The sequence below is a fragment of the Triticum urartu genome, chromosome 6A (assembly GCF_056163025.1).
Source record: "Triticum urartu cultivar PI428250 chromosome 6A, HENAU_Tu73, whole genome shotgun sequence".
Taxonomy (NCBI): Eukaryota; Viridiplantae; Streptophyta; class Magnoliopsida; order Poales; family Poaceae; genus Triticum; species Triticum urartu.
The window spans coordinates 7,028,273-7,055,177 of NC_141878.1; the positions used below are offsets into that span (position 1 = coordinate 7,028,273).

The window sequence follows — 26,905 nt, forward strand, 5'->3', positions numbered from 1 at the left end:
TATAGTACTTACTTTCGGCTGTCTAAATTGCAGCTCCTTCGGCAGTCCCGGAGCTTTTCTGGTGAATTTTCTCCAAACCCTGCCAGACAAAGAAAACAATTACTTGATATATCAGGAAATGAACAAAGTTGCTGATATGGTGGATAATGATCGATTTAACTTACTTCTCGAGTATTTGAGTCATGTCTGCATAGTCCTGGGGATCTTTTCATCTTGAGTCTAAGACGGTTACTAGTCCCTGCTCAAGCTTAATCTCTAGGAGAATATAGTGGAAACTGCACACACATGCATAACTCATCAATTACATTACTATAACCTTGACTAATATATAAGGGAAACCGAATACGCACAAGACAGTAACACTCACTTGAAGTTGTAAGGAAAGAGTATTATATCTTTGTTTTCATTTATTACGAACGATCGTAGCAAGTTGGCCTCGGTAGCCGCGGCATGAAATTTAAACTGAGTTGCATCTATGAGATATGTGTTAATGAACCCAATATCACCGACTTGTCTTTTCTTCAATTCGGCGATCTTCAATCTGCATAATATAGTGAGGATGATTATAAATACATGCAATGAAAGAGCTAAGCTATATAGAGAAACTTAATGACAGAAGTAGTACTACTTACAGACAGTAGCAGGCGACCGTTGTTTTATCGAGGGCCAATTGATTGAAAAACTGATAGAACTCCTCAAATGGAATAGGCAACAGTTCAATTCCAACGAGGTCATGCTCCTTTTTAACTTTCACATACAAAGTACTCCTCCCCCCAGAGTCTCTGCAGATTTTCAAGTACCAATCATGCAATCTTCGCATCATCGTTGATAAAGATCTTTCATCTTTGACGAGAGGCTTCCCGTACTCGTATCTTTGTATCTGCACGTCCATGGGTTCATAATGTACTTCGTCGGGTAGGTAATCTGCAAGATTGCTATAACCGGGCACCATCCTCGGATCATTAGCGACGTTGTGGCTAGGCACCTTGAGCGGGGGCACGATTGCTTCGGTTGTTCGCCGAGCTGGGCAATTTGTTTCCCAGCTCGTCGTTCTTTCAGCCTTTGATCACTGACAGTACTTCCCAACCGCTCCGCTTCGGCAAATTACTTTCCAATAATGCGCTCATAGTTTCCTTTCGGCGGAGACTTCGGTGGTTTTGTCAGGGCAGCCAGAGTGCGCTTCACTTTCACCGGATCTACCTTCTCCTCCGGAGGTGGATGTCTCTTTGCTCTCAACCCTTGAAACCAGTCATCCACTTCGGTTCATGCGATCTCGGCGTTCTCCTCCGGGGTCCTCTCATATGGTAACTTCTCTGGAGTCTTCAGAGAAGGACCGAATCTGTATGTCCTCCCGCCTCTGGTTGTACTGCTAGACGCCGACCGAGCAGACGGAGCGGTTGTCTTCTTTACTTGCTTACGAGGCGGAGGAGAAGGACTACGACGCGTCGGAGCAGCTGGAGCGGCGGCAGGTCTCTTCCGCCCTTGCTGACGAGGCGGAGAAGGAGGAGGCTGGCTACTCGGGCGCGTCGGCGCAGGCGGAGAAGGAGGCAGAGTGCCGCCACGCGCCGGAGAAGGAACCGGCCGAGGGCCCTGATCGTCACTCGCCGGAGGAGGAGGCGGTAGAGGAGGCGGAGTGCCCTGACTCGCCGGAGGAGGAGGAGGAGGCGGAGGCGTCCAGTTCGGAAGGTTGATGAGCTCCTTCCGCCATAGGCATGGAGTCTTCAGAGCAGACCCCAGCCGAGTCTCCCCTTCACCGGTAGGGTGGTCAAGCTGGAGGTCCTCAAATCCCTCCGTTATTTCATCCACCATCACCCTAGCATATCCTTCTAGAATCGGCCGGCAGTGAAAAGTTGCGCCGGGTTCAGTAGGATAAACAGAGCCAACAGCCGCCTTGACCTTCAAATTCATCCATTGCGTCATAAGGTGGCAATTTTGAGACTCCGTGATAGCATCCACGGGATAGCTGGCAGGAGCCGTCAATGCATGCTCCGACTGAAGCAGCTCGGTGGAAGCCACGCTGCTTCTGCGCTGAGATGGCGGGGTAGCTTCGGGGGAGGCTTCGGCAGTACGTTTGCTGCGATTTGCTTCTCGTTCCTCTATCGCGTCTACCCTTGCTTGCAGCGCCTGCATTTGGGTCTGCTGCACTTTTTTCCTCCTCTCATGGGATTTGTAACCGCCTGCGTCCGGAAACCCAACCTTCCACGGAATGGAGCCTGGCGTGCCTCGTGTCCGTCCAGGGTGCTCAGGATTCCCGAGGGCCATTGTGAGCTCGTCGTTCTCTCTGTCTGGAAAGAACATCCCTTCCTGCGCTGCTTCGATATACTGCTTAAGCTTCCTGACTGGTATGTCCATTTGATCGTTCGTCCAAATGCACTTCCCTGTTACAGGGTCCAAGGTTCTGCCAGCCCCGAAGAACCAAGTCCGGCAACGGTGTGGCCAGTTAACTGTCTCTGGTTCGATCCCTTTATCAACCAGATCATTCTAAGTCTTGGACCACTTAGGCCGGGCTACGAGGTAGCCACCTGACCCCGTGCGATGGTGAAGCTTCTTCTTTGCAGAATTTTGCTTGTTTGTCGCCGACATATTCTTACTCTTTTCCGATGTCTTGTGGGCCACAAATGCGGTCCAGTGATCTCTGATCTTCTCATATCTGCCCTTGAATTCTGGTGTCTCATTATTTTCGACAAACTTATTCAGCTCTTTCTTCCACCTCCTGAATAGTTCTGCCATCCTTTTAAGAGCAAAAGACTTGATTAATTTCTCTTTAACTGGGTTCTCTGGATTATCCTCTGGCGGTAGGGTGAAATTTGACTTCAGCTCAGTCCAAAGATCATTTTTCTGCATATCATTGACATAAGACACCTCAGGGTCTTCTGTAGCCGGCTTAAACCATTGCTGGATGCTTATCAGGATCTTGTCCCTAACCAGAACCCCGCACTGAGCAACAAATGCGCTCTTTGTCCGGAGGGGTTCAATCGGTTGGCCGTCGGGCGCGATTGCTATGATCTCAAACTTTTCATCCGAGCTCAACTTTTTCTTCGGGCCTCGTCTCTTTACCGAAGTTGTGATCGATCCGGAGGGCTAGAAAAAAGAACAAAGACTTAATTAATATGTGTACATACCAAAACAATGAATGCATCAATCAGCTAGTCAGCACAGGCTTAACTAATATATATACCTGGCCGGACTCGGTTCGGTCACCGGAGCCGTCATCACGGTCTCCTTCTTGCACCGGCATTGGGTCACCGGAGCGGTCCTCATGTTCTTCTTATTGCACCGGCATTAGGTCACCGTAGCCAGCTTGTTCACCCTCTCCTTCTAAACCATCGGTTTCGTTGAGAAAAAACGAGACGGCATCACTTCCTTCTGCGATTATGTCCCTCAACAACGCTTCTTTTGCTTCGTCTAGGGCGGTGTCCATAGTTTCTACAAATTTTTACAACATGGCAATTATTATTCAAACATGACAGATGGATATATTAGTGCCAAACGTAGAACTAGCTACCTAATCATAGTAAGCTATCGGTAGGGGGTATATATCGACAACGGCGACACTACATCTATGTCCCTCGACGACCCTCGTTCCCGATAAAAAAAAGAGGAAGAAGAAGAAAAAAAAGAGGAGAAGAAAGAATAGAGGAGAAGAACTCCTCTATTCTTTCTTCTCCTCTTTTTTTTTCTTCTTCCTCTTCTTTTTTTATCCTCTTCTTCCTCTCATGTTCGAGAGGATCGCCGAGGGGTCGGGAGGTTGCGTAGTGTCAAAGGATTCAACAAAACCATGTATTCATCATTAGGCGAAAGTAACATGTGCATGATGGTACGAAGCTCTTCAAAGTTGTTCTGGAACGGAGTCCCAGATAGGATAATTCGCTTTTTGGTACAAAGTTCAGCAAGAGCCTTCCGAATATCGCTATTTGGAAGGCCTTTGCTGAATTCGTACCAAAAGGCGGATTATTCTATCTGGGACTCCATTCCAGAACAATTTTGTAGAACTTCGTACCAACATGCCCTGGTTACTTCCGGCTAATGATGAAGGCATGGATTTCTTCAATACTTTGACACTAGGAAACCTCTCTCGACCCCTCGGCGATCCTCGACCCCTCGAACCCTCGACGACCCTGGAACCCTCGACCCCTAGACGACCCTCTTCTTCCTCTCATTTTCGAGAGGATCGCCGAGGGGTCGGGAGGTTGCCTAGTGTCAAAGGATTCAACAAAACCATGTCTTCATCATTAGGCGAAAGTAACATGTGCATGATGGTACAAAGCTCTTCAAAGTTGTTCTGGAACGGAGTCCCAGATAGGATAATTCGCTTTTTGGTACAAAGTTCAGCAAGAGCCTTCCGAATATCGCTATTTGGAAGGCCTTTCCTGAATTCGTACCAAAAGGCGGATTATTCTATCCGGGACTCCATTCCAGAACAACTTTGCAAAACTTCGTACCAACATGCCCTGGTTACTTCCGGCTAATGATGAAGGCATGGATTTCTTCAATACTTTGACACTAGGAAACCTCTCTCGACCCCTCGGCGATCCTCGACGACCCTGGAACCCTCGACCCCTAGACGACCCTGGAACCCTCGACCCTCGACCCTATAGAACCCTCGAACCCTCGACCCTTGACCCCTTAACGACCCTCGACCCTCTACCCTAGTTCCCGATCCTCGACACCCTCGTTCCCGAAAAAAATTAAGAAGAAGAAGAAGAAGAAGAAGAAGAAGAAGAAGAAGAAGAAGAAAAAAGAGGAGAAAAAGAAAGGAATAGCTAGAGGAGAAGATCGAAGAAAAAAAAGAAGAAAAAAAGAGGAGAAGAAGAAAGGAATAGTGGAGAAGAAGAAAAAATAGAATATATTCTATTTTTTCTTCTTTTTTTCTTCTTCTCCACTATTCCTTTCTTATTCTCCTCTTCTTTTTCTTCTTTTTTCTTCTTCTTATTTATTTCTCCTCTTCTTCCTCTCCTCTCCTCTTCTTCTTATTTAGTTCTCTCGACCCCTCGTCCCTCTCTCGACCCCTCGACGACCCTCATCCCTGATAACATTTTTTTCTCCCCTCGACACCTCTCGACCTCTCGTCCCACTCTCGACCCCTCATCATCATCTATCACCCCACTCGTTTTCTTTAGCATATATCCATGAACAAAATAGAGGAGAATATCGAAGAAAAAAAAGAAGTCTTCCTCTTCTTATTTTCCTTTTTCCACTCCTTCCTTTTCTTCTTCTTCTTCTTCTTCTTCCTTCTTCCTTCTTCCTCTTTTCTTCCTTTTCCTTATTTTACTTTTTCCTCTACACTAACCTAATTAAAATGCACTAACCTAAAATCGATATCTACTAACAAACTAAATAAAAAATTAATACATATATGAAAAAACATATATAAACAAAAAAATGCTATGAACATTATATTCATACATACATATATAGCCACACCCATTCATCATATAGCTATAAACAAAAAAATTAATACATATATGAAAAAACATATATAAAAAACAGAGGCTCGACGGCGGCGGCTCACAACGGGGGCGGCCGGCGAGGGCGACGGCGGCGGCGGGCTCGGGGCGGCGCGGGGCGCGGGCGACGGCGGGGGCGGCGACGACACCGGGGCGGCGCGGGCGACGACGGGGCGGCGCGGGGCAGCGCCTGGCGTCGACGGGGCAGGGGCGACGAGGACGGCGGTCTCGGGGCAGCGCGGGGCGCGGCGACAACGGGGCGGCACGGGGCGCGGGCGACGACGGGGGCTGCGACGACGTGCGTGGGCGACAACGATGAGGAACTGAATGAAATTTTTGACAAGTGTTCTATATATAGCAAGAGCATTTGTCCCGGTTCATGGCACAAACCGAGACCAATGCCCCCTTTAGTCCCGGTTGGTGCCACCAACCGGGACCAAAGGCCACGGTGGCCTTTGGTCCCGGTTGGTGGCACCAACCGGGACTAAAGGGGGGCATTGGTCACGATTGGTGCCGCGAACCGGGACCAATGCCCCCTTTAGTCCCGGTTGGTGCCACCAACCGGGACCAATGGCCTTGTGCTGCCCCGCGCCCAAAAGTTTAGTCGCACCTCGCTAGCTGAAGGGCGCCGGCACTTGTTTATAAGCGCTGGTGTGCCTCCCCATTCGAGCTCCTCTCTTATGTAGGCTTTCGGGCCTAAACTTGCTACTGCCTGTGGGCCTATTGGGCCTTCTGCGGGCCTGAATCCTGGCCCATGTAGGGTTTCTAGTCGTATTCAGGCCGTGGAGGCCTAGTAGGTGGCATTTTTTTGGTTTTTTCTTTTTTATTTCTACATTTTTTCTATTTATTTTTATTTATACTTACAACTAAATACTTATAGTTTTTTAGTGATTTCTTTTTGCTTTTAGGTCACAAAAATTATAAACTTTCTGTTAGTGCCATTAGTTTTAAATTTTGAATAGTTTAAATTTGAATTTTTAAAAATTTGCGTGAATCACTAGTTTATGAATAACTTTACTATAAAAATAGAATTTTTTTCCTATTTATTTTTTATTTATACTTACAACTAAATACTTATAGTTTTTTAGTGATTTCTTTTTGATTTTAGGTCACAAAAATTATAAACTTTCTGTTAGTGCCATTAGTTTTAAAATTTTGAATAGTTTTTATTTTCATAAAAGTTTTGTAGTTCATTCTATTTGCTATTAATTCATTCTTTGAGCTAAATGACCCTGAAATTGGAAAGCATTTAAAATGAACTCTGAAAAAGTTGAAAGTTGGGATGGTATCATAATTTGACCCACATAGCATGTGCATGTACAAAACGGACAATGGTAGCATGTTCATGTGTTACAAAGTTGGCATGGTATCATCATAATAGTTGCGGGAGAAAGTCTTCACTTTTTCTTCGCTTGTGTCATTTGCTTATTGCGCTGTAACCATGGATAATCTTCATTGTTTATCAGGATGCTTGGGTCAGCCTTGACATTGAAGGGAGGAATTTCATGAAACTTTTCATAATCTTCAGACATGTCTGTCTTGCCGTCCACTCCCAGGATGTCCCTTTTTCCTGAAAGAACTATGTGGCGCTTTGGCTCATCGTATGATGTATTCGCTTCCTTATCTTTTCTTTTTCTCGGTTTGGTAGACATGTCCTTCACATAGATAACCTGTGCCACATCATTGGCTAGGACAAACGGTTCATCAGTGTACCCAAGATTTTTCAGATCCACTGTTGTCATTCCGTACTGTGGGTCTACCTGTACCCCGCCGCCTAACAAATTGACCCATTTGCACTTAAACAAAGGGACCTTAAAATCAGGTCCGTAGTCAAGTTCCCATATGTCCACTATGTAACCATAATATGTATCCTTTCCGCTCTCGGTTGCTGCATCAAAGCGGACACCGCTGTTTTGGTTGGTGCTCTTTTGATCTTGGGTGATCGTGTAAAATGTATTCCCATTTATCTCGTATCCTTTGTAAGTCAATACAGTCAAAGATGGTCCCCTGGACAACAAGTACAACTCATCACAAACAGTGTTGTCACCTCTGAGACGTGTTTCCAACCAACTACTGAAAGTCCTGATGTGTTCACATGTAATTCAGTCGTCGCACTGCTCCGGGTGTTTGGAGCGCAGACTGTTCTTGTGTTCATCGACATACGGGGTCACCAAGGTAGAGTTCTGTAGAACTGTGTAGTCTGCTTGAGACCAAGAATATCCGTCCCTGCATATTATTGAGTCTCTTCCAAGAGTGCCTTTTCCAGTCAGTCTCCCCTCATACCGCGATTTAGGGAGACCTATCTTGTTAAGGCCAGGAATGAAGTCAACACAAAACCCGATAACATCCTCTGTTTGATGGCCCATGGAGATGCTTCCTTCTGGCCTAGCGCGATTACGGACATATTTCTTTAGGACTCCCATGAACCTCTCAAAGGGGAACATATTGTGTAGAAATACGGGCCCCAGGATGACAATCTTGTCGACTAGATGAACTAGGACGTGCGTCATGATATTGAAGAAGGATGGTGGGAACACCAGCTCGAAACTGACAAGACATTGCGCCACATCACTCCTTAGCCTTGGTACGATTTCTGGATCGATCACCTTCTGAGAGATTGCATTGAGGAATGCACATAGATTCACAATGGCTAATCGGACGTTTTCCGGTAAAGCCCCCTCAATGCAACCGGAAGCAGTTGCGTCATAATCACGTGGCAGCCATGAGACTTTAGGTTCTGAAACTTTTTCTCTGGCATATTTATTATTCCCTTTATATTTGACGAGAAGCCAGTCGTGACCTTCATACTGAGCAGGCATTCAAAGAAGATTTCTTCCTCTTCTTTCGTAAGAGCGTAGCTGGCAGGACCTTTATACTGCTTCGGAGGCATGCCGTCTTTTTCGTGCAAACGTTGCAGGTCCTCCCGTGCCTCAGGTGTATCTTTTGTCTTCCCATACACGCCCAAGAAGCCTAGCAGGTTCACGCAAAGGTTCTTCGTCACGTGCATCACGTCGATCGAGGAGCGGACCTCTAGGTCTTTCCAGTAGGAGAGGTCCCAAAATATAGATTTCTTCTTCCACATGGGTGCGTGTCCCTCAGCGTCATTCGGAACAGCTAGTCCACCGGGACCCTTTCCAAAGATTACGTAGTGTAAATCATTGACCATAGCAAGCACGTGATCACCGGTGCGCATGGCTGACTTCTTCCGGTGATCTGCCTCGCCTTTGAAATGCTTGCCTTTCTTTCGACATTGATGGTTGGTCGGAAGAAATCGACGATGGCCCAGGTACACATTCTTCCTGCATTTGTCCAGGTATATACTTTCAGTGTCATCTAAACAGTGCGTGCATGCGTGGTATCCTTTGTTTGTCTGTCCTGAAAGGTTACTGAGAGCGGGCCAATCATTGATGGTCACGAACAGCAACGCCTTAAGGTTAAATTCCTCCTGTCTGTGCTCATCCCACGTACGTACACCGTTTTCATTCCACAGCTATAAAAGTTCTTCAACTAATGGCCTTAGGTACACATCAATGTCGTTGCCGGGTTGCTTAGGGCCTTGGATGAGAACTGGCATCATAATGAACTTCCGCTTCATGCACATCCAAGGAGGAAGGTTATACATACATAGAGTCACGGGCCAGGTGCTGTGATTGTTGCTCTGCTCCCCGAAAGGATTAATGCCATCCGCGCTTAAAGCAAACCATACATTCCTTGGGTCCTTTGCAAACTCATCCCAGTACTTTCTCTCGATTTTTCTCCACTGCGAGCCGTCAGCGGGTGCTCTCAACTTCCCATCTTTCTTTCGGTTCTCACTGTGTCATCGCATCAACTTGGCATGCTCTTCGTTTTTGAACAGATGTTTCAACTGTGGTATTATAGGAGCATACCACATCACCTTCGCAGGAACCCTCTTCCTGGGGGGCTCGCCGTCAACATCACCAGGGTCATCTCGTCTGATCTTATACCGCAATGCACCGCATACCGGGCATGCGTTCAGATCCTTGTATGCACCGCGGTAGAGGATGCAGTCATTAGGGCATGCATGTATCTTCTCCACCTCCAATCCTAGAGGGCATACGACCTTCTTTGCTGCGTATGTACTGTCGGGAAATTTGTTATCCTTTGGAAGCTTCTTCTTCAATATTTTCAGTAGCTTCTCAAATCCTTTGTCAGCCACAGCATTCTCTGCCTTCCACTGCAGCAATTCCAGTACGGTACCGAGCTTTGTGTTGCCATCTTTGCAATTGGGGTATAACCCTTTTTTGTGATCCTCTAACATGCGATCGAACTTCAGCTTCTCCTTTTGACTAATGCATTGCGTCCTTGCATCGACAATGACCCGGCGGAGATCATCATCATCGGGCACATCGTCTGGTTCCTCTTGATCTTCAGCAGCTTCACCCGTTGCAGCATCATTGGGCACATCGTCTGGTTCCTCTTGATCTTCACCAGCTCCCCCCGTTGCAGCATCACCGTATTCAGGGGGCACATAGTTGTCATCGTACACTTCTTCTTCGCCGTCTTCCATCATAACCCCTATTTCTCCGTGCCTCGTCCAAACATTATAGTGTGGCATGAAACCCTTGTAAAGCAGGTGGGAGTGAAGGATTTTCTGGTTAGAGTAAGACCTCGTATTCCCACATTCAGTGCATGGACAACACATAAAACCATTCTGCTTGTTTTCCTCAACCGCATCGAGAAACTCATGCACGCCCTTAATGTACTCGCGGGTGTGTCTGTCACCGTACATCCATTGTCGGTTCATCTGCGTGCATTATATATAATTAAGTGTCCAAATTAATAGAAGTTCATCATCACATTAAAACCAAAGTGCATACATAGTTCTCATCTAACAACATATAGCTCTCTAGAGCATCTAATTAATTAAACCATACATTGAAACTATGTAAAACATTTCAATGCGAAAACAAATGCGATCATAATCGCAACCAAGGTAACAATTGATCCAACGGCATAATGATACCAAGCCTCGGTATGAATGGCATATTTTCTAATCTTTCTAATCTTCAAGCGCATTGCATCCATCTTGATCTTGTGATCATCGACGACATCCGCAACATGCAACTCCAATATCATCTTCTCCTCCTCAATTTTTTTATTTTTTCCTTCAACAAATTGTTTTCTTCTTCAACTAAATTTAACCTCTCGACAATAGGGTCGGTTGGCATTTCCGATTCACATACATCCTAGATAAATAAAATCTATGTCACGTTGGTCGGCATAATTTTCATAAACAATAAATGAACCAATAGTTATAAAGATAATATACATACCACATCCGAATCATAGATAGGACGAGGGCCGACGGGGGCGGATACCAAAACCATCGCACTATATAAGATGCAATAATAAATGTAAGAAAATGATACAAGTATCTATCTAAACATACCAGTAAGAATATTTTTCCTTTCAGAAAGAAGATAAGAACAAGAGGCTCACCACGGTGATGTCGGTGATGAGATCGGCGCGGGTGATTGACGGCGGTGAAGACGGGGACGGGGCGTGACGGACCACTAAATCTAGACAAATCTCGAGGAAAATGGAGCTTGGAGGTCGAGCTTCGAGAGGAGAAAGCTTAAGTAGTGTGGCTCAGGCATTCCATCGAACACCTCATGTGCATAGGAGGTAAGCTAGAGCACCACAAAGCCCTCTCCCCCTCGGCTAGAAAAAACAGAGCACTGTGCTCTGCTCTTGCGCGAGGGGGTATATATAGGCACCTCATTGGTCCTGGTTGGTGACATGAGCCGGGACTAAAGGGGAGCCTTTGGTCCCGGTTTAAGCCACCAACCGGGACCAATGGTGGTGGGCCAGGAGCGAGGCCCATTGGTCCCGGTTCATCCCACAAACCGGGACCAAAAGGTCCAGATGAACCGGGACCAATGGCCCACGTGGCCCGGCCGGCCCCCTGGGCTCACGAACCGGGACCAATGCCCACATTGGTCCCGGTTCTAGACTGAACCGGGACTAATGGGCTGACCCGGCCTTGGACCATAGCCCTGTTTTCTACTAGTGAATTAGAGTCATCCGGATCAGTGTCAAAGCTTGCATCGACGTAACCGTTTACGACAAGCTCTTTGTAACCTCCATAAACGAGAAACATATCCTTAGTCCTTTTCAGGTATATCAGGATGTTCTTGACTGCTGTCCAGTGATCCACTCCTGGATTACTTTGGTACCTCCATGCTAAACTTATAGCAAGGCACACATCAGGTCTGGTACACATCATTACATACATGATAGAACCTATGGCCGAAGCATAGGGAATGACTTTCATTTTCTCTCTATCTTCTGCAGTTGTCGCGCATTGAGTTTGACTCAACTTCACACCTTGTAACACCGGCAAGAACCCTTTCTCTGAATGATCCATTTTGAACTTCTTCGATACTTTATCAAGGTATGTGTTTTGTGAAAGTCCAATTAAGCGTCTTGATCTATCTCTATAGATCTTGATGCCCAATATATAAGAAGCTTCACCGAGGTCTTTCATTGAAAAATTCTTATTCGAGTATCCTTTTATGCTATCCAGAAATTCTGTATTATTTCCAATCAACAAAAATGTCATCCAGATATAATATTAGAAATGCTACAGAGCTCCCACTCACTTTCTTGTAAATACAGGTCTCTCCAAAAGTCTATATAAAACCATATGCTTTGATCACACTATCAAAGCGTATATTTCAACTCCAAGAGGCTTGCACCAATCTATAAATGGATCGCTGGAGCTTGCACACTTTGTTAGCACCTTTAGGATCGACAAAACCTTCTAGTTGCATCATATACAACTCTTCTTTAAGATATCCATGAAGGAATGCAGTTTTGACATCCATTTGCCAAATTTCATAATCATAAAATGCGGCAATTGCTAACATGATTTGGACAGACTTAATCATCACTATGGGTGAGAAGGTCTCATCGTAGTCAACTCCTTAAACTTGTCGAAAACCTTTCACGACAAGTCAAGCTTTGTAGACAGTAACATTACCGTCAGTGCCAGTTCTTCTTCTTGAAGATCCATTTATTCTCTATTGCTTACCGGTCATCGGGGAAGTCAACCAAAGTCCACACTTTGTTCTCATACATGGATCCCATCTCAGATTTCATGGCCTCAAGCCATTTTGCAGAATCTGGGCTCATCACCGCTTCCTCATAGTTCGTAGGTTCGTCATGGTCAAGTAAGATGACCTCCAGAACAGGATTACCGTACCACTCTGGTGCGGATCGTACTCTGGTTGACCTACGAGGTTCGGTAGTGACTCGATCTAAAGTTTCATGATCATCATCATTATCTTCCTCACAAATTGGTATAGGAATCACTGGAACCGATTCCTGTGATGAACTACTTTCCAATTCAGGAGAAGGTACAATTACCTCATCAAGTTCTTCTTTCCTCCCACTCACTTCTTTCGAGAGAAACTCCTTCTCTAGAAAGGATCCATTGTTTCGGAGAACGGAGTGTTAGTCATCTTGCACATGAGGCATGGTTCGCAATAATCAAGTGATTCATAATCAAGTGATTCCAAAAGTCCATCAACATGGAGTTTCTTCATGTGCTTTACATCAATATGACCTAAACGGTAGTGCGACAAATAAGTTGTACTATCATTATTAACTTTGCATCTTTTGGCTTCAATGTTATGAATATGTGTATCACTACAATCAAGATTCAACAAAAATAGACCACTCATCAAGGGTGCATGACGATAAAAGATATTACTCATATAAATAGAACAACCCATTATTCTCTGACTTAAATGAATAACCGTCTCGCAGCAAACAAGATCCAGATATGATGTTCATGCTCAACGGTGGCACCAAATAACAATTATTTAGGTCTAAAACTAATCCCGACGGTAGATGTAGAGGTAGCGTGCCACGACGATCACATCGACTTTGGAACCATTTCCCACGCGCATCGTCACCTCATCCTTAGCCAATCTTTGTTTAATCCGTAGCCCCTATTTCGAGTTGCAAATATGAGCAACAGAACTAGTATCAAATACCCATGCGCTACTACGAGCATTAGTAAGGTACACATCAATAACATTTATATCAAATATACCTTTCACTTTGCCATCCTTCTTATCCGCCAAATACTTGGGGCAGTTCCGCTTCTAGTGACCAGTCCCTTTGTAGTAGAAGCACTCAATTTCAAGCTTAGGTCCAGACTTGGGCTTGTTCCCTTGAGCAGCAACTAGCTTTCTGTTCTTCTTGAAGTTCTCCTTCTTTCCTTTGCCCTTTTTCTTGAAACTAGTGGTCTTTTTAACCATCAACACTTGATGCTCCTTCTTGATTTCTACCTCTGCAGCCTTTAGCATTGCGAACAGCTCGGGAATTGTCTTTTCCATCCCTTGCATATTATAGTTCATCACGAAGCCTTTATAGCTTGGTGGCAGTGATTGAAGAACTCTGTCAATGACACTATCATCAGGAAGATTAACTCCCAGCCGAGTCAAGTGGTTTTGGTACCCAGACATTCTGAGTATGTGTTGACTGAGAGAACTATTCTCCTCCATTTTGCAGCTATAGAACTTGTTGGAGACTTCATATATCTCAACTTGGGGATTTGCTTGAAATATTAACTTCAACTCCTGGAATATCTCATATGCTCCATGACGTTCAAAACATCTTTGAAGTCCCGATTCGAAGTCGTAAAGCATGGCACACTGAACTATCGAGTAGTCATCAGCTTTGCTCTGCCAGACGTTCATAACGTCCGAAGTTGCTCCTGCAGCGGGTCTTGCACCTAGCGGTGCTTCCAGAACGTAATTTTTCTATGCAGCAATGAGGATAATTGTCAAGTTACGGACCCAGTCCGTGTAGTTGCTACCATCATCTTTCAACTTAGCCTTCTCCAGGAACGCATTAAAATTCGAGGGAACGGTGGTAGGGTCCATTGATCTACAACAACATAGATATGCAAAAACTATCAGGTACTATGTTCATGATAAATTAAAGTTCAATTAATCATATTACTTAAGAACTCCCACTTAGATAGACATCCCTCTAGTCATCTAAATGATCACGTGATCCATATCAACTAAACCATGTCCGATCATCACGTGAGATGGAGTAGTTTTCAATGGTGAACATCACTATGTTGATCATATCTACTATATGATTCACGTTCAACCTTTCGGTCTCAGTGTTCTGAGGCCATATCTGCATATGCTAGGCTTGTCAAGTTTAACCCGAGTATTCTGCATGTGTAAAATTGGCTTACACCCGTTGTATGTGAACGTAGAGCTTATCACACCCGATCATCACGTGGTATCTCGGCACGACGAACTGTAGCAATAGTGCATACTCAGGGAGAACACTTATACCTTGAAATTTAGTGAGGGATCATCTTATAATGCTACCGCCGAAGTAAGCAAAATAAGATGCATAAAAGATAAACATCACATGCAATCAAATATGTGACATGATATGGCCATCATCATCTTGTGCCTTTGATCTCCATCTCCAAAGCACCGTCATGATCTCCATCGTCACTGGCTTGACACCTTGATCTCCAAGCGTCATTGTCGTCTCGCTAACTATTGCTTCTATGACTATCGCTACCGCTTAGTGATAAAGTAAAGCAATTACGTGGCGATTGCATTTCATACAATAATGCGACAACCATATGGCTCCTGCCAGTTGCCGATAACTGTTACAAAACATGATCATCTCATACAACAATTTATATCTCATCACGTCTTGACCATATCACATAACAACATGCCCTGCAAAAACAAGTTAGACGTCCTCTACTTTGTTGTTGCAAGTTTTATGTGGCTGCTACAGGCTTCTAGCAAGAACCGTTCTTATCTACGCATCAAAACCACAATGATTTTTCGTCAAGTGTGATGTTTTAACCTTCAACAAGGACCGGCCGTAGTCAAACTCAATTCAACTAAAGTTGGAGAAACAGACACCCGCTAGCCACCTGTGTGTGAAGCACGTCAGTAGAACCAGTCTCATGAACACGGTCACGTAATGTCGGTCTGGGCCGCTTCATCCAAAAATACCACCGAATCAAATTAAGACGTTGGTGGTAAGCAGTATGACTATTATCACCCACAACTCTTTGTGTTCTACTCGTGCATATCATCTACACATAGACCTGGCTCCGATGCCACTGTTGGGGAACGTAGCATGTAATTTCAAAACATTTCCTACGATCAGGCAAGATCTATCTAGGAGATGCATAGCAACAAGATGGGGAGAGTGTGTCTACATACCCTCGTAGACCGAAAGCGGAAGCATTATATTAACGTGGACGTGGTTGATGTAGTCGAACGTCTTCACTATCCAACTGATCCAAGTACCGGACATACGACACCTCCGTGTTCAGCACACGTTCAGCACGATGACGTCCCTCGAGCTCTTGATATAGTAGAGGGTAGACAGAGAGTTCTGTCAGCACGACGGCGTGGCGACGGTGTTGGTGATGTGATCCATGCAGGGCTTTGCCTAAGCACTACGACAATATGACCGATGTGGTAAACTGTGGAGGGGGGCACCGCACACGGCTAAGGGACAATTCATGTGCCTTTGGGGTGCCCCCCGCCCCATATATAAAGGGGGGAGAGGAGGTGGCCGACCCAAGGGGGGCACGCCAAGGGGGGTCCTACTTGGACTCCTAGTCCAAGTAGGATTCGGCCCCCCTGCTTCCAATCAATGGGAAGGGGAAAGGGGAAAGGAGGGAGAGGGAGAAGGAAAGGGGGGCCGCACCCCCCACCACTTGTCCAATTCGGATTGGGCTTGGGGGCGCGCGCCACTTCCTGTGGCAGCCTCCCTCTCTCCGCTATGGCCCAATAGGCCCATTAACTTTCCCGGGGGATACCGGTAGCCTCCCGGTACTCCGAAAAATCCCCGAACCTTATCGGAACCATTCCGGTGTCCGTATATAACCTTCCAATATATCAATCTTTACCTCTCGACCATTTCGAGACTCCTTGTCATGTCCGTGATCTCATCCGATTCTCCAAACAAACTTCAGTCACCAAAACACATAACTCATAATACAAATCGTCATCGAACGTTAAACGTGCGGACCCTACGGGTTCGAGAACTGTGTAGACATGACTGAGACACATCTCTGGTCAATAACCAATAGCGGAACCTGGATGCTCATATTAGCTCCTACATATTCTACGCAGATCTTTATCGGTCAAACCGCATAACAACATATGTTATTTCCTTTGTCATCAGTATGTTACTTGCCCGGGATTCGATCGTCGGTATCATCATACCTAGTTCAAACTCGGTACCGGCAAGTCTCTTTACTCTTTCCGTAATGCATCATCCTGCAACTAACTCATTAGTTACATTGCTTGCAAGGCTTATAGTGATGTGTATTACCGAGAGGGCCCAGAAATATCTCTCCGATACTCGGAGTGACAAATCCTAATATCGATCTATGCCAACTCAAGAAACACCATTGGAGACACCTTTAGAGCATCTTTATATTCACCCAGTTACGTTGTGACGTTTGATAGCACACAAAGTGTTCCTACGGTATTCGGGAGTTGTATAATCTCATTGTCAGAGGAATATGTATAAGTCATGCAGAAAGCAATAGCAATAAAACTAAATGAGCATTATGCTAAGCTAACGGATGGGTCTTGTCTGTCACATCATTCTCTAATGATGCGATCCCGTTGATCAAATGACAACACATGTCTATGGTCGGAAAACTTAACCATCTTTGATTAACAAGCTAGTCAAGTAGAGGCACAGTAGGGACACTCTGTTTGTCTGTATATTCACACACGTACTAAGTTTCCGTTTAATACAATTTTAATATGAATAATAAACTTTTATCATGATATAAGGAAATATAAATAACAACATGATTATTGCTACTAGGGCATATTTCCTTCAGTATTCTCTCTGTCCCTAAATATACAAGTCTTTTTAGAGATTCCACTATCGAGACTACATTCATATGTATATAGACGCCTTTTAAAGTATATGTTCACTCATTTTGCTCCATATGTAGTTTACAGTAAAATTTGTTTAAACACTTATATTTAGGAACGGAAGGAGTAGTTGTCATCAACAAGATAAAGAATACAAGGCCGTTCTGAATTTAATAGAAAAACATAAGTACAATGACTTTTGAACGCACTCTTAAGGTCCAAACGAAGGTTTGTTGTCTTATACCTCTAGATGCGAAAAATACAACATTGCAGTCCTATACAAAAGACACAAAATGCGGAGAATTTTTTGTAGAAATGACAAAATGTGAACTAATCATATCTTTCATTCAGCTGACTGGCCTGAACGACGATTAGTCTGAGTCACGACTTGATGCAGAACGACACCATTCGAAACAATACAGAGTGTTGCTTCGGTAGACCCCTCCTCACAAACCTTATAAGGGCAGTATGGTCATTTTATCATAAGGTATACCCACCTCTATATCTGACACGTACAAGATGTACATAGACGTATACAAACCGGCGAGCACACCCCAGCATCATGGTCTCGGCCCATTTTCATTTTTGTTCAAACCGGCGCACACACACCTCTATCATGGGCTCAGCCCACTTTCATTTTTTTCGCCCTTCAAACAATATAGAGTTTGGTGAGATTCAAACTCAGATCCTCTATGTTTACTTCGAACAGAACAACCAACTCAGCTATCTCACCTAATATGTTTAGTAACACCGTTTTTTCTTCCTATTTTCCGTGCCTATTGAACTCTTTTTTATGTTGGATTGGGTTTTTCATCAGTTTTTACATTTTCTTTTTTACATCCGTCCTGGGCCTGGCCCATTTATTTTTATTTTGTTTTTAACCCCATTTATTATTCTTTTCTTTTTTAATCTTCAAAAAATATGTGCGTGAGGTAGCATTTGAACTGTCGAACTCTTTGTTTACTTTCACCTGCTATAACCAACTGCCACAACTCACTTGTTGTGCCCAGTTACTTCTTTTGTTCTTCTTGTTGTGCACCGTCTTAGTCTATTCTTTTCTGGTTTTGTTTGTCCTTTTTTTCTTTGATTTTACTTTCCTTTTTCTTTATCTCTTCTTTAGTTACTTCTTTTTTTTATTTTGTTCATTTTCTTTATCTCTTCTTCTTTTTTCTTTCCTTTTTCATTTGCTTAAGTTGGTGAACATTTCCTTCAATTTGTGAACTTTTTTCAAATACGTGAAACATATTTTTTGACTTGTGGACTTTTTATCAAACAAATGAATGTTTTTTTAGTTTCAGAAGTTTGATCAAATTCGTGATTCATTTTGTCCAATACATGTGATCTATTCGGTTTTTGGGCTCACAATGAATTTCGGTTTCATAAAAATACAAACCGATCTATTTCTATAAAATTAGAAAAATATTTTTTATTTGAACCAAAATTTTGGTTCAGTCAATGGTTCTGACCGAACAGAACCGATGTTTAGGCAAACCTGCTTATGCCACATGTTTTGGTACGGCCTGGTTCACACGAATTGGATCGGTAGCAGCTGCCTTTGAAGTATCTTCTATTCTTAAATAGTTACAACCCACTATCTAATTTTCCTCTTCATCCAACAATGCCACATCATCAAGTCATGCATATAGTTGTAGGTTACTTTATGCACTAATTATTTTTGCAAAGCCTGCCACCTCATCAACTCATGTATGCATGTTTTTTATGAACTTAATCATGCAAAATACTCTTACATTGTTTTAGTTCATTTAGCACTTCATTTTAAAGAGGATTCCCGCAGCAATCGCGCGGGGCATCATCTAGTTCTTACACGCTTCTTTCCTCGAGAGGAATCCAAGGTGGTACTAAACCAAAACGTGTAGGTGCATTACTAGGGAAAACCCTAACAGTAGCGCGACGCTACAACTAACTTTTAGCAGTAGCGCGGGTTTGGCACCTGCACTACTAACTCACAGCCTCGACCGTAGAGACGTGGTCATTATTAACTATTCCGCTCAAAACCGACTCATCAGCGTTCAAGTTCTAGACTCGACACTAGTGCTCACGCTTTTGTAGATTTACTATTTCAGACTTTTCGGCGATATTCATTCACTGGAAGTCTAGAGAAGATGTTCCCGTCGACTACAAGGTGTCTGTGATAACTGTCTAATCTAATATGCTATGTCAGTTCAGTATGCTTTTTTTTTTGAGGGAAACAGCAGGACTCTGCTGCGTATTTTTATTATTTTTAAAAAATATATAGTACAAAGAATAAGGTCTGAAAAAATAAAAAAATACTATACATCGAAGATACAAACAAAACTAAGGAAAGAAAGAAGAGACAGTAAACAACAAATACAACAGCAGCATAGCAAGTTATCTAAAGGATTTGATCCAAGCCTCAAATCCACTCTATTCCTTCCTCTTGACTCTGTAGATGATCCATTTGAGTTCTTCTTTTAGCTTCTTTCTGCATCTGTATATGCTTGGCTGAATGTGTGCATGCATGTGTTCAATAGAATGAAATAGAATGAGTGGATATGCTTGTGTGAGGATGTGCGAGTGTATTAAAAAACTATTCTGTTATTTTGGTCTGAGCTGTTGCTTTTTCCACTCCCCACGACAGCTCTTCGTCCATTCCGCCCTTGCCAGCCATTTTTTCTAACCACACAAGATACAAAAGTACAATTACGATCTGCAATGACATCGGCCTAATCAGGACAGCCCAAACTCGTTACTTCCAAGCCGGCTTTGGTTGCTCTTGCCTCTCAGACATGGCAGTGTGTGCGGTATGGTGGTGCGGTGCCTCGCGACACATCTTCTGTTCTTCTTCGGGAACCTGCCAGGGTCTGCCTCTCTGAGCAAGTTATGCCGGGTCTGACTCGCTCGGCAAACCAGATTAGGTCATCAAAATGGTGGGTTAAATGGAAAAGTTGCATCAAAACTCCTAAAATGATATGTGCTTTGATTGATTTTCTCCACGACACTTCATCATATAGCATGTCTAACTAGTTGTTTTCAAAAATCATCATGAATATTCTGATGTCATAATATATAAAAAGGTGCCATCAGTATGCATGTTTCTCTACCTAACAACCACTCCAAGTTGCTGTGATGTAGTTCTCACCCACTAGCTAAAGAATAGAAGTCTGTTCCCGGATTTAAAATAAAAACACAAGTACAATGACTTTCAAACGTACTCTTCAGGTCTAAACAAAGTTTTGTTGTCTTATACCTCTAGATGCAAGAAAATACAACATGACAGTCCATACATAAGACGGAAAATGTGAAAATGTGTACTCATCATATGTTTCATTGAGCTGACTGACCTGAACAACGATTAGTCTGAGTCACGACTAGATGGATAATGACACCATTGAAAACAATTCAACTGGCTAGATGTAGGTTCTACCCAATATGGTGACATAAACCAGTTCCTACTCGATCATATTGTCGTTTGAAATATCCAGTGTTTCTTTTACAAGGCAACTACGGCGGGGAAAAGCAAGCCTGAACAAATTTTTATATTTAAAAAAGAGATAAGAACCAGGTACGACACAACGGCTACAAGACTTAGCACTGATGCACACAGAATAGAGAGAGAGAGAGAGAGAGGGAGAGAGAGAGAGAGAGAGAGAGAGAGGGAGAGAGATGAGCCCTATCAAGCAGCCATACGTAGAGAAAAGGTTACTAGCTTGCCTTGCGACCACTTTGAACCTTGAAGAACTAGGACAGTCGCAGTCCCCATCGAAGGGCAACCTACCTCCGTGGCCATCTCATGACGAAAAGAGCCGCATACAACCCTTGCATTTCCACTTGGCAACCCATGGCCCATCATGACCGACAAAGTGAACCTCAAACGCCGTCAAAGGACATGGAACACATAGACCTCACCGGCACCACGAGCACCCCTGACAAAAGGTCAACCAACAATACATGGAGTGCAAAAAAACATAGCTTGGGCCACCACCACAGAGCATTTCTTCTGCTAGCAGAAGACGTCCCAAGGACTACATACTTACCTACCACAATCCAGCCGAGATGCAGGCAGCCAATAGCGAATCAAGGCTCCAGGACGACGCCCACCAAGCAGGTAAAGACATCGATGCTGCCATCGTCTTCCGATCCAAAGATAAATCTGAGCATTTCACTCGGGGCACACCTGGAGGACAAGATGTGGAAGCTTCACAATAAAGCCCCAAGGAGTAAAATGCCGCCCAAAGGCGTCACCGTCATTGGTGCTAAGAAGGAAAACACAAGGCTTTCGTCCAAATCACCGCATCCCCGATCTCACTGCACCACACCATCTTCCGACTCCATCATAAACATGAGCACGGGACCTTGCAAACCCTTCGGGAACTCCACAAGCAGCACAAGAAGGGCCTCCCGGCACTCGTAGCTAGCCGAAAAAGAGGCCCAACCCACTGTCGTTGGATGGAACAACCATCATCAACCACACCCCAAACCACCTCCCATGACCTGCAACCCATGCCCCAACTAGCAGCCACATCCACACCCGTGCACCCGCCGCCAAAGTTACCAGCCACCACGAGGTGCAATGTTGATAGATGTATCAGGCATCCCCCACAACACGGAAGTAATGTCATTGTTGTCCATCGGATTATACCCCCCACCACTCGGACCCAATTCCTCAAGAAGAGATGGGCCACAATAAAACTTGTCAAACCGAGTAGTCCACATCCAATTGGACCCGACACCGCAAACCGAGTAGCGTCCACCGACGCGAGAGCAGCCAATCCTCCGCGTGTCTGCTAAACTGCCAATGCCACCTCCGTGCGACGCCAACACAGCAGCGAAAGTCACCACCACATTCCCACGCCCGTGAAAGATCCAAAGCATCCACCAGGTCTCCCACACCACCTTCGTAAGTGTGGGCCGCCACTACCGTTGCAAAGCAGCCGGCAACGGCAGAGAAGGGGCACCGAGAGAGGGTTGCTAGTGGCGGCGGTCTAGGTAATCTGGAGTCTCCCAGCGGGAGCGACACGTGGGTCAGGGGAAGTGTATTGCTTGGTTCGAGGTCCAGTGTTTCTGATAACAGAATGAAGAATAATGCATGGTGAGTCTGTTCATATTGAACGTCCAAATTCTTTGGTACGCTTCCTTGCTATGATTGCATCTAGAAGTTGCATCCACTTCCAATGCCCTATTAGTATAACATCAAGTGCTATATCGAGGAATAAAAAAAATTCATGAGTCGTTGTGCTGACTTTTTTTCTAGAGGAAGATCAATAACACTTCACTTCATTATTATACTCAGAGAGAAAACATGGCCTTGCAGCATCTATCATATATGCAACCATTAATAAGCTTTATAATAGTACATTTCAAACAAATCGAGGACACAAACAATAGTATTTGGAATGATTCAGAGCATAAAAAAGTTAACGCAGACATAATATAAGGAAAAACGAAAGATGGTGCATATTTAGGAGCGGCAATGAGCAAGATATCGGTGGACATTGTCATGCATCTACTTAGTGAACTCGATGACCCATGTGTTGGCGTAGATGTAAGTGGTCTTGATGGCTCCGAACCCGGCACCCTTGGCCAGGGCTTCGAACTCCCTCTCGTACCTCTCCCTGCCACCCGGGTTGTGCGCTAGCATGATCATGTCGAGATGGAACCCTCCTTGCGCCTCAGGTGTGGCTTCCGGGTTCACCGGCAGGATAGACTCCACGAGCATCACCTTGCCGTGCGCCGGCAGCGCGTCATAGGCGTCACCGTCATTGGTGCTAAGAAGGAAAACACAAGGCTTTCGTCCAAATCACCGCATCCCCGATCTCACTGCACCACACCATCTTCTGACTCCATCATAAACATGAGCACGGGACCTTGCAAACCCTTCGGGAACTCCACAAGCAGCACAAGAAGGGCCTCCCGGCACTCGTAGCTAGCCGAAAAAGAGGCCCAACCCACTGTCGTTGGATGGAACAACCATCATCAACCACACCCCAAACCACCTCCCATGACCTGCAACCCATGCCCCAACTAGCAGCCACATCCACACCCGTGCACCAGCCGCCAAAGTTACCAGCCACCACGAGGTGCAACGTTGATAGATGTATCAGGCATCCCCCACAACACGGAAGTAATGTCATTGTTGTCCATCGGATTATACCCCCCACCACTCGGACCCAATTCCTCAAGAAGAGATGGGCCACAATAAAACTTGTCAAACCGAGTAGTCCACATCCAATTGGACCCGACACCGCAAACCGAGTAGCGTCCACCGACGCGAGAGCAGCCAATCCTCCGCGTGTCTGCTAAACTGCCAATGCCACCTCCGTGCGACGCCAACACAGCAGCGAAAGTCACCACCACATTCCCACGCCCGTGAAAGATCCAAAGCATCCACCAGGTCTCCCACACCACCTTCGTAAGTGTGGGCCGCCACTACCGTTGCAAAGCAGCCGGCAACGGCAGAGAAGGGGCACCGAGAGAGGGTTGCTAGTGGCGGCGGTCTAGGTAATCTGGAGTCTCCCAGCGGGAGCGACACGTGGGTCAGGGGAAGTGTATTGCTTGGTTCGAGGTCCAGTGTTTCTGATAACAGAATGAAGAATAATGCATGGTGAGTCTGTTCATATTGAACGTCCAAATTCTTTGGTACGCTTCCTTGCTATGATTGCATCTAGAAGTTGCATCCACTTCCAATGCCCTATTAGTATAACATCAAGTGCTATATCGAGGAATAAAAAAAATTCATGAGTCGTTGTGCTGACTTTTTTTCTAGAGGAAGATCAATAACACTTCACTTCATTATTATACTCAGAGAGAAAACATGGCCTTGCAGCATCTATCATATATGCAACCATTAATAAGCTTTATAATAGTACATTTCAAACAAATCAAGGACACAAACAATAGTATTTGGAATGATTCAGAGCATAAAAAAGTTAACGCAGACATAATATAAGGAAAAACGAAAGATGGTGCATATTTAGGAGCGGCAATGAGCAAGATATCGGTGGACATTGTCATGCATCTACTTAGTGAACTCGATGACCCATGTGTTGGCGTAGATGTAAGTGGTCTTGATGGCTCCGAACCCGGCACCCTTGGCCAGGGCTTCGAACTCCCTCTCGTACCTCTCCCTGCCACCCGGGTTGTGCGCTAGCATGATCATGTCGAGATGGAACCCCCCTTGCGCCTCAGGTGTGGCTTCCGGGTTCACCGGCAGGATAGACTCCACGAGCATCACCTTGCCGTGCGCCGGCAGCGCGTCATAGCAGTTCTTAAGCAGCGTTGCACAATGCTCGTTGCTCCAGTCGTGGAGGATCCACTTCATGAGGATGGTGTCCCCCGAGGGAATCTTTTGGAACATGTCTCCGCCAATGTGGGTGACACCCAGGAACGGCGGAGCCTCGGAGATGACGTGATGAAGGTCAAAGTTGATGCCTTTTATGCTGGGATAGTGGGCGGTGATGGCGCCGACGGTGGCGCCTATGCCACCGCCCACGTCCACGAGGGTGCCGAGGCCACTAAAGCCCTTGTACAATTCAAGGAGCTTCTTGGTGATGATGATGGAATGGTTCTTCATCCCTTCGTTGAAGACGCGGTTGAAGCGTGGGTCCGTGCCATGGTACTCGAATGCTGACATCCCGTACGCCTTGTTGAACGGGATGCCGCCGTCAAGTACAGCGTCCTTCAGATAGTACCTGCAGATTGTATTTACAAACACAATTTACCCCCAAGAACTCATCGTATAATAATTTACATGAAAAATGCCAGTAACTGAATCAATGGGAAAAATATCACTGATTCAAGTTAAGTCCCGGATACTACGCTGATGTCGGAAACCACAACCCGTTAGCAGAAACATGCACTCTGATAAGTGCCACACATGTGGCACGAACACAGGGCAACTCCGATCATTTTTTATGCCAAATTTAGTGACGCGAGGATGGCAACTTTACTTGTCAATCATGGCAACTTCTTTTTGGAGGGCAAGTTTCTGTTTTTTTGTTTGTTTTTTCAATTCGGACGGTAACTTTAGTTGTAAATAATGTCAGGGCTGGAGTGCTTCATGCCACACCTGTGACACTTATCGTTTGGGTTAATTTAACATATATATACTCTACTTGGTTGCTTGCAACATCTTCTGCAACGTGTGGCATGAAGCAATTTCGCCCAGACGTTTTTTGATGGCAGCTTTAGTTACCCGAAGATAGCAACTTTATTTGTGAAGCATGACAACTTTTGTTTGATGGCAAGTTTCAGTTTTTTTGAATTTTTTATGCCAATTTTAGTTGTAAAAATATCAGAACGGTATTACTTTGTGCTACAAAAAATGCTAGATTCATGGGCTCATTATAGGGAGATTACAGAGTGAATCTAACTTGGCAGTTTCTGATTGGGCTAAGGGGGGAGGTTGGGCCCCACGCCCCCACCCACCTGAAAATCCGGGGGGTGGGGGGTGGGGGGGGGGGGGGGGGGAGGGATTAGAAAGGAATGGCCCGTCCCCGTAATGGGCCTGTGAATATAGCATTTTTGGTGGTAGCACTTATCATTTGGGGGTAAGAAATGTCAGCACGCGGTCCGGTTCTGCTTCTGAAGCTGCTTCCCGTTTTTGATACGGTGTACTCTAACCCCACGCACCATCCAATTATCGAAAGAGATATCTACATGAATTGTTCAAGGTTCTCTAATTTTAGTACTACTATTTGCCTCCTGCTGGAACTTAATTTGGGAAAGAAAAAGAATCATGCAGAGCGCCCCCGCATGACAGCCATAGTGAATGGGCAAAGCAGGAAGAGAGATGGGATGATGCTGTGATCGATCCAACATACCAGCTCTCCATGAGGACCTTGTCCTGATTCATGAGCGCGAGAGGCGCCATGGAGACACCTTCCTCGTTGGGGGTAAGGAACTTGCACACAGGGGCGGCGCCGTACCGCCGGGAGAGGCGGCCGTCCTTGTCCTCCTCCACGGTGCATGACACCACCTTGTACGAGGCCAGCAGCCGCAGCATGCGGTCCACCATATCCGGTGCGGCCGGGTTCGCTGTGGACGGGAGCTTGGCGGCCACCTCGGCGGGGCTCAGCAGCTTCCCGTCAGCAGCCACCAGGGTGTCCAAGAGGCCCAGCTCGATGGCATTCTTGAGCGTCATCGGGAGGATCGATGATGAGCCGAGCTGGAGAGCGAACATGCACGCTTCCTCGTCGGCGGTGGAACCCATCTCCTCTGCTTCTCTGCAGCCGAGCTAACGGTTGTGCTGGTGGATGTCTTTTGTGAGCGACTGAGCGATGAGGAATGCTTTGGAGGGAGTATGGGAAGGGGTTATATGGGGCTTCCTGGCTTCACCAACCACCACCTCGTTTTTCTTCTTGGTCTTCACCAAAAGTAAAGGAGAAATACGGCACACCGGAAAGTTATTCTTGCATTATTGTTGTTGTTGATAAGTAGGATTTGTTTATGTCGATAATCTTGGGGTGCTGGTGTATGTTGGGATTAGGTTTTCCCAGATCATATATCTCATATTATACTTTTGTTTCATAAATATAGTATCTTCTGATATAA

General features: G+C 45.2%; 1 protein-coding gene across 1 annotated transcript; it reads right to left on the reverse strand.

The window, feature by feature from the left end:
* Nucleotides 1-24,163: 24,163 nt before the first annotated feature.
* On the reverse strand, nucleotides 24,164-26,645 carry LOC125526531 (flavone O-methyltransferase 1). Its single transcript, XM_087526980.1, has 2 exons — nucleotides 26,176-26,645; nucleotides 24,164-25,044 (listed from the first exon to the last, which is right to left on the reverse strand). Exons 1-2 carry the CDS (start codon nucleotides 26,562-26,564, stop codon nucleotides 24,372-24,374), a joined length of 1,062 nt encoding a protein of 353 aa, XP_087383106.1. The 5' UTR covers nucleotides 26,565-26,645; the 3' UTR covers nucleotides 24,164-24,371.
* Between the last annotated feature and the right edge of the window lie 260 nt (nucleotides 26,646-26,905).

Bases quoted from the DNA above. Each gene is read 5' to 3' on its own strand.
- LOC125526531 (XM_087526980.1), bottom strand. From the start codon at position 26,564: ATGGGTTCCACCGCCGACGAGGAAGCGTGCATGTTCGCTCTCCAGCTC. The intron at 25,045-26,175 runs GTATGTTGGATC...TACAATCTGCAG, and splicing joins AAGGTCCTCATGGAGAGCTG to GTACTATCTGAAGGACGCTG.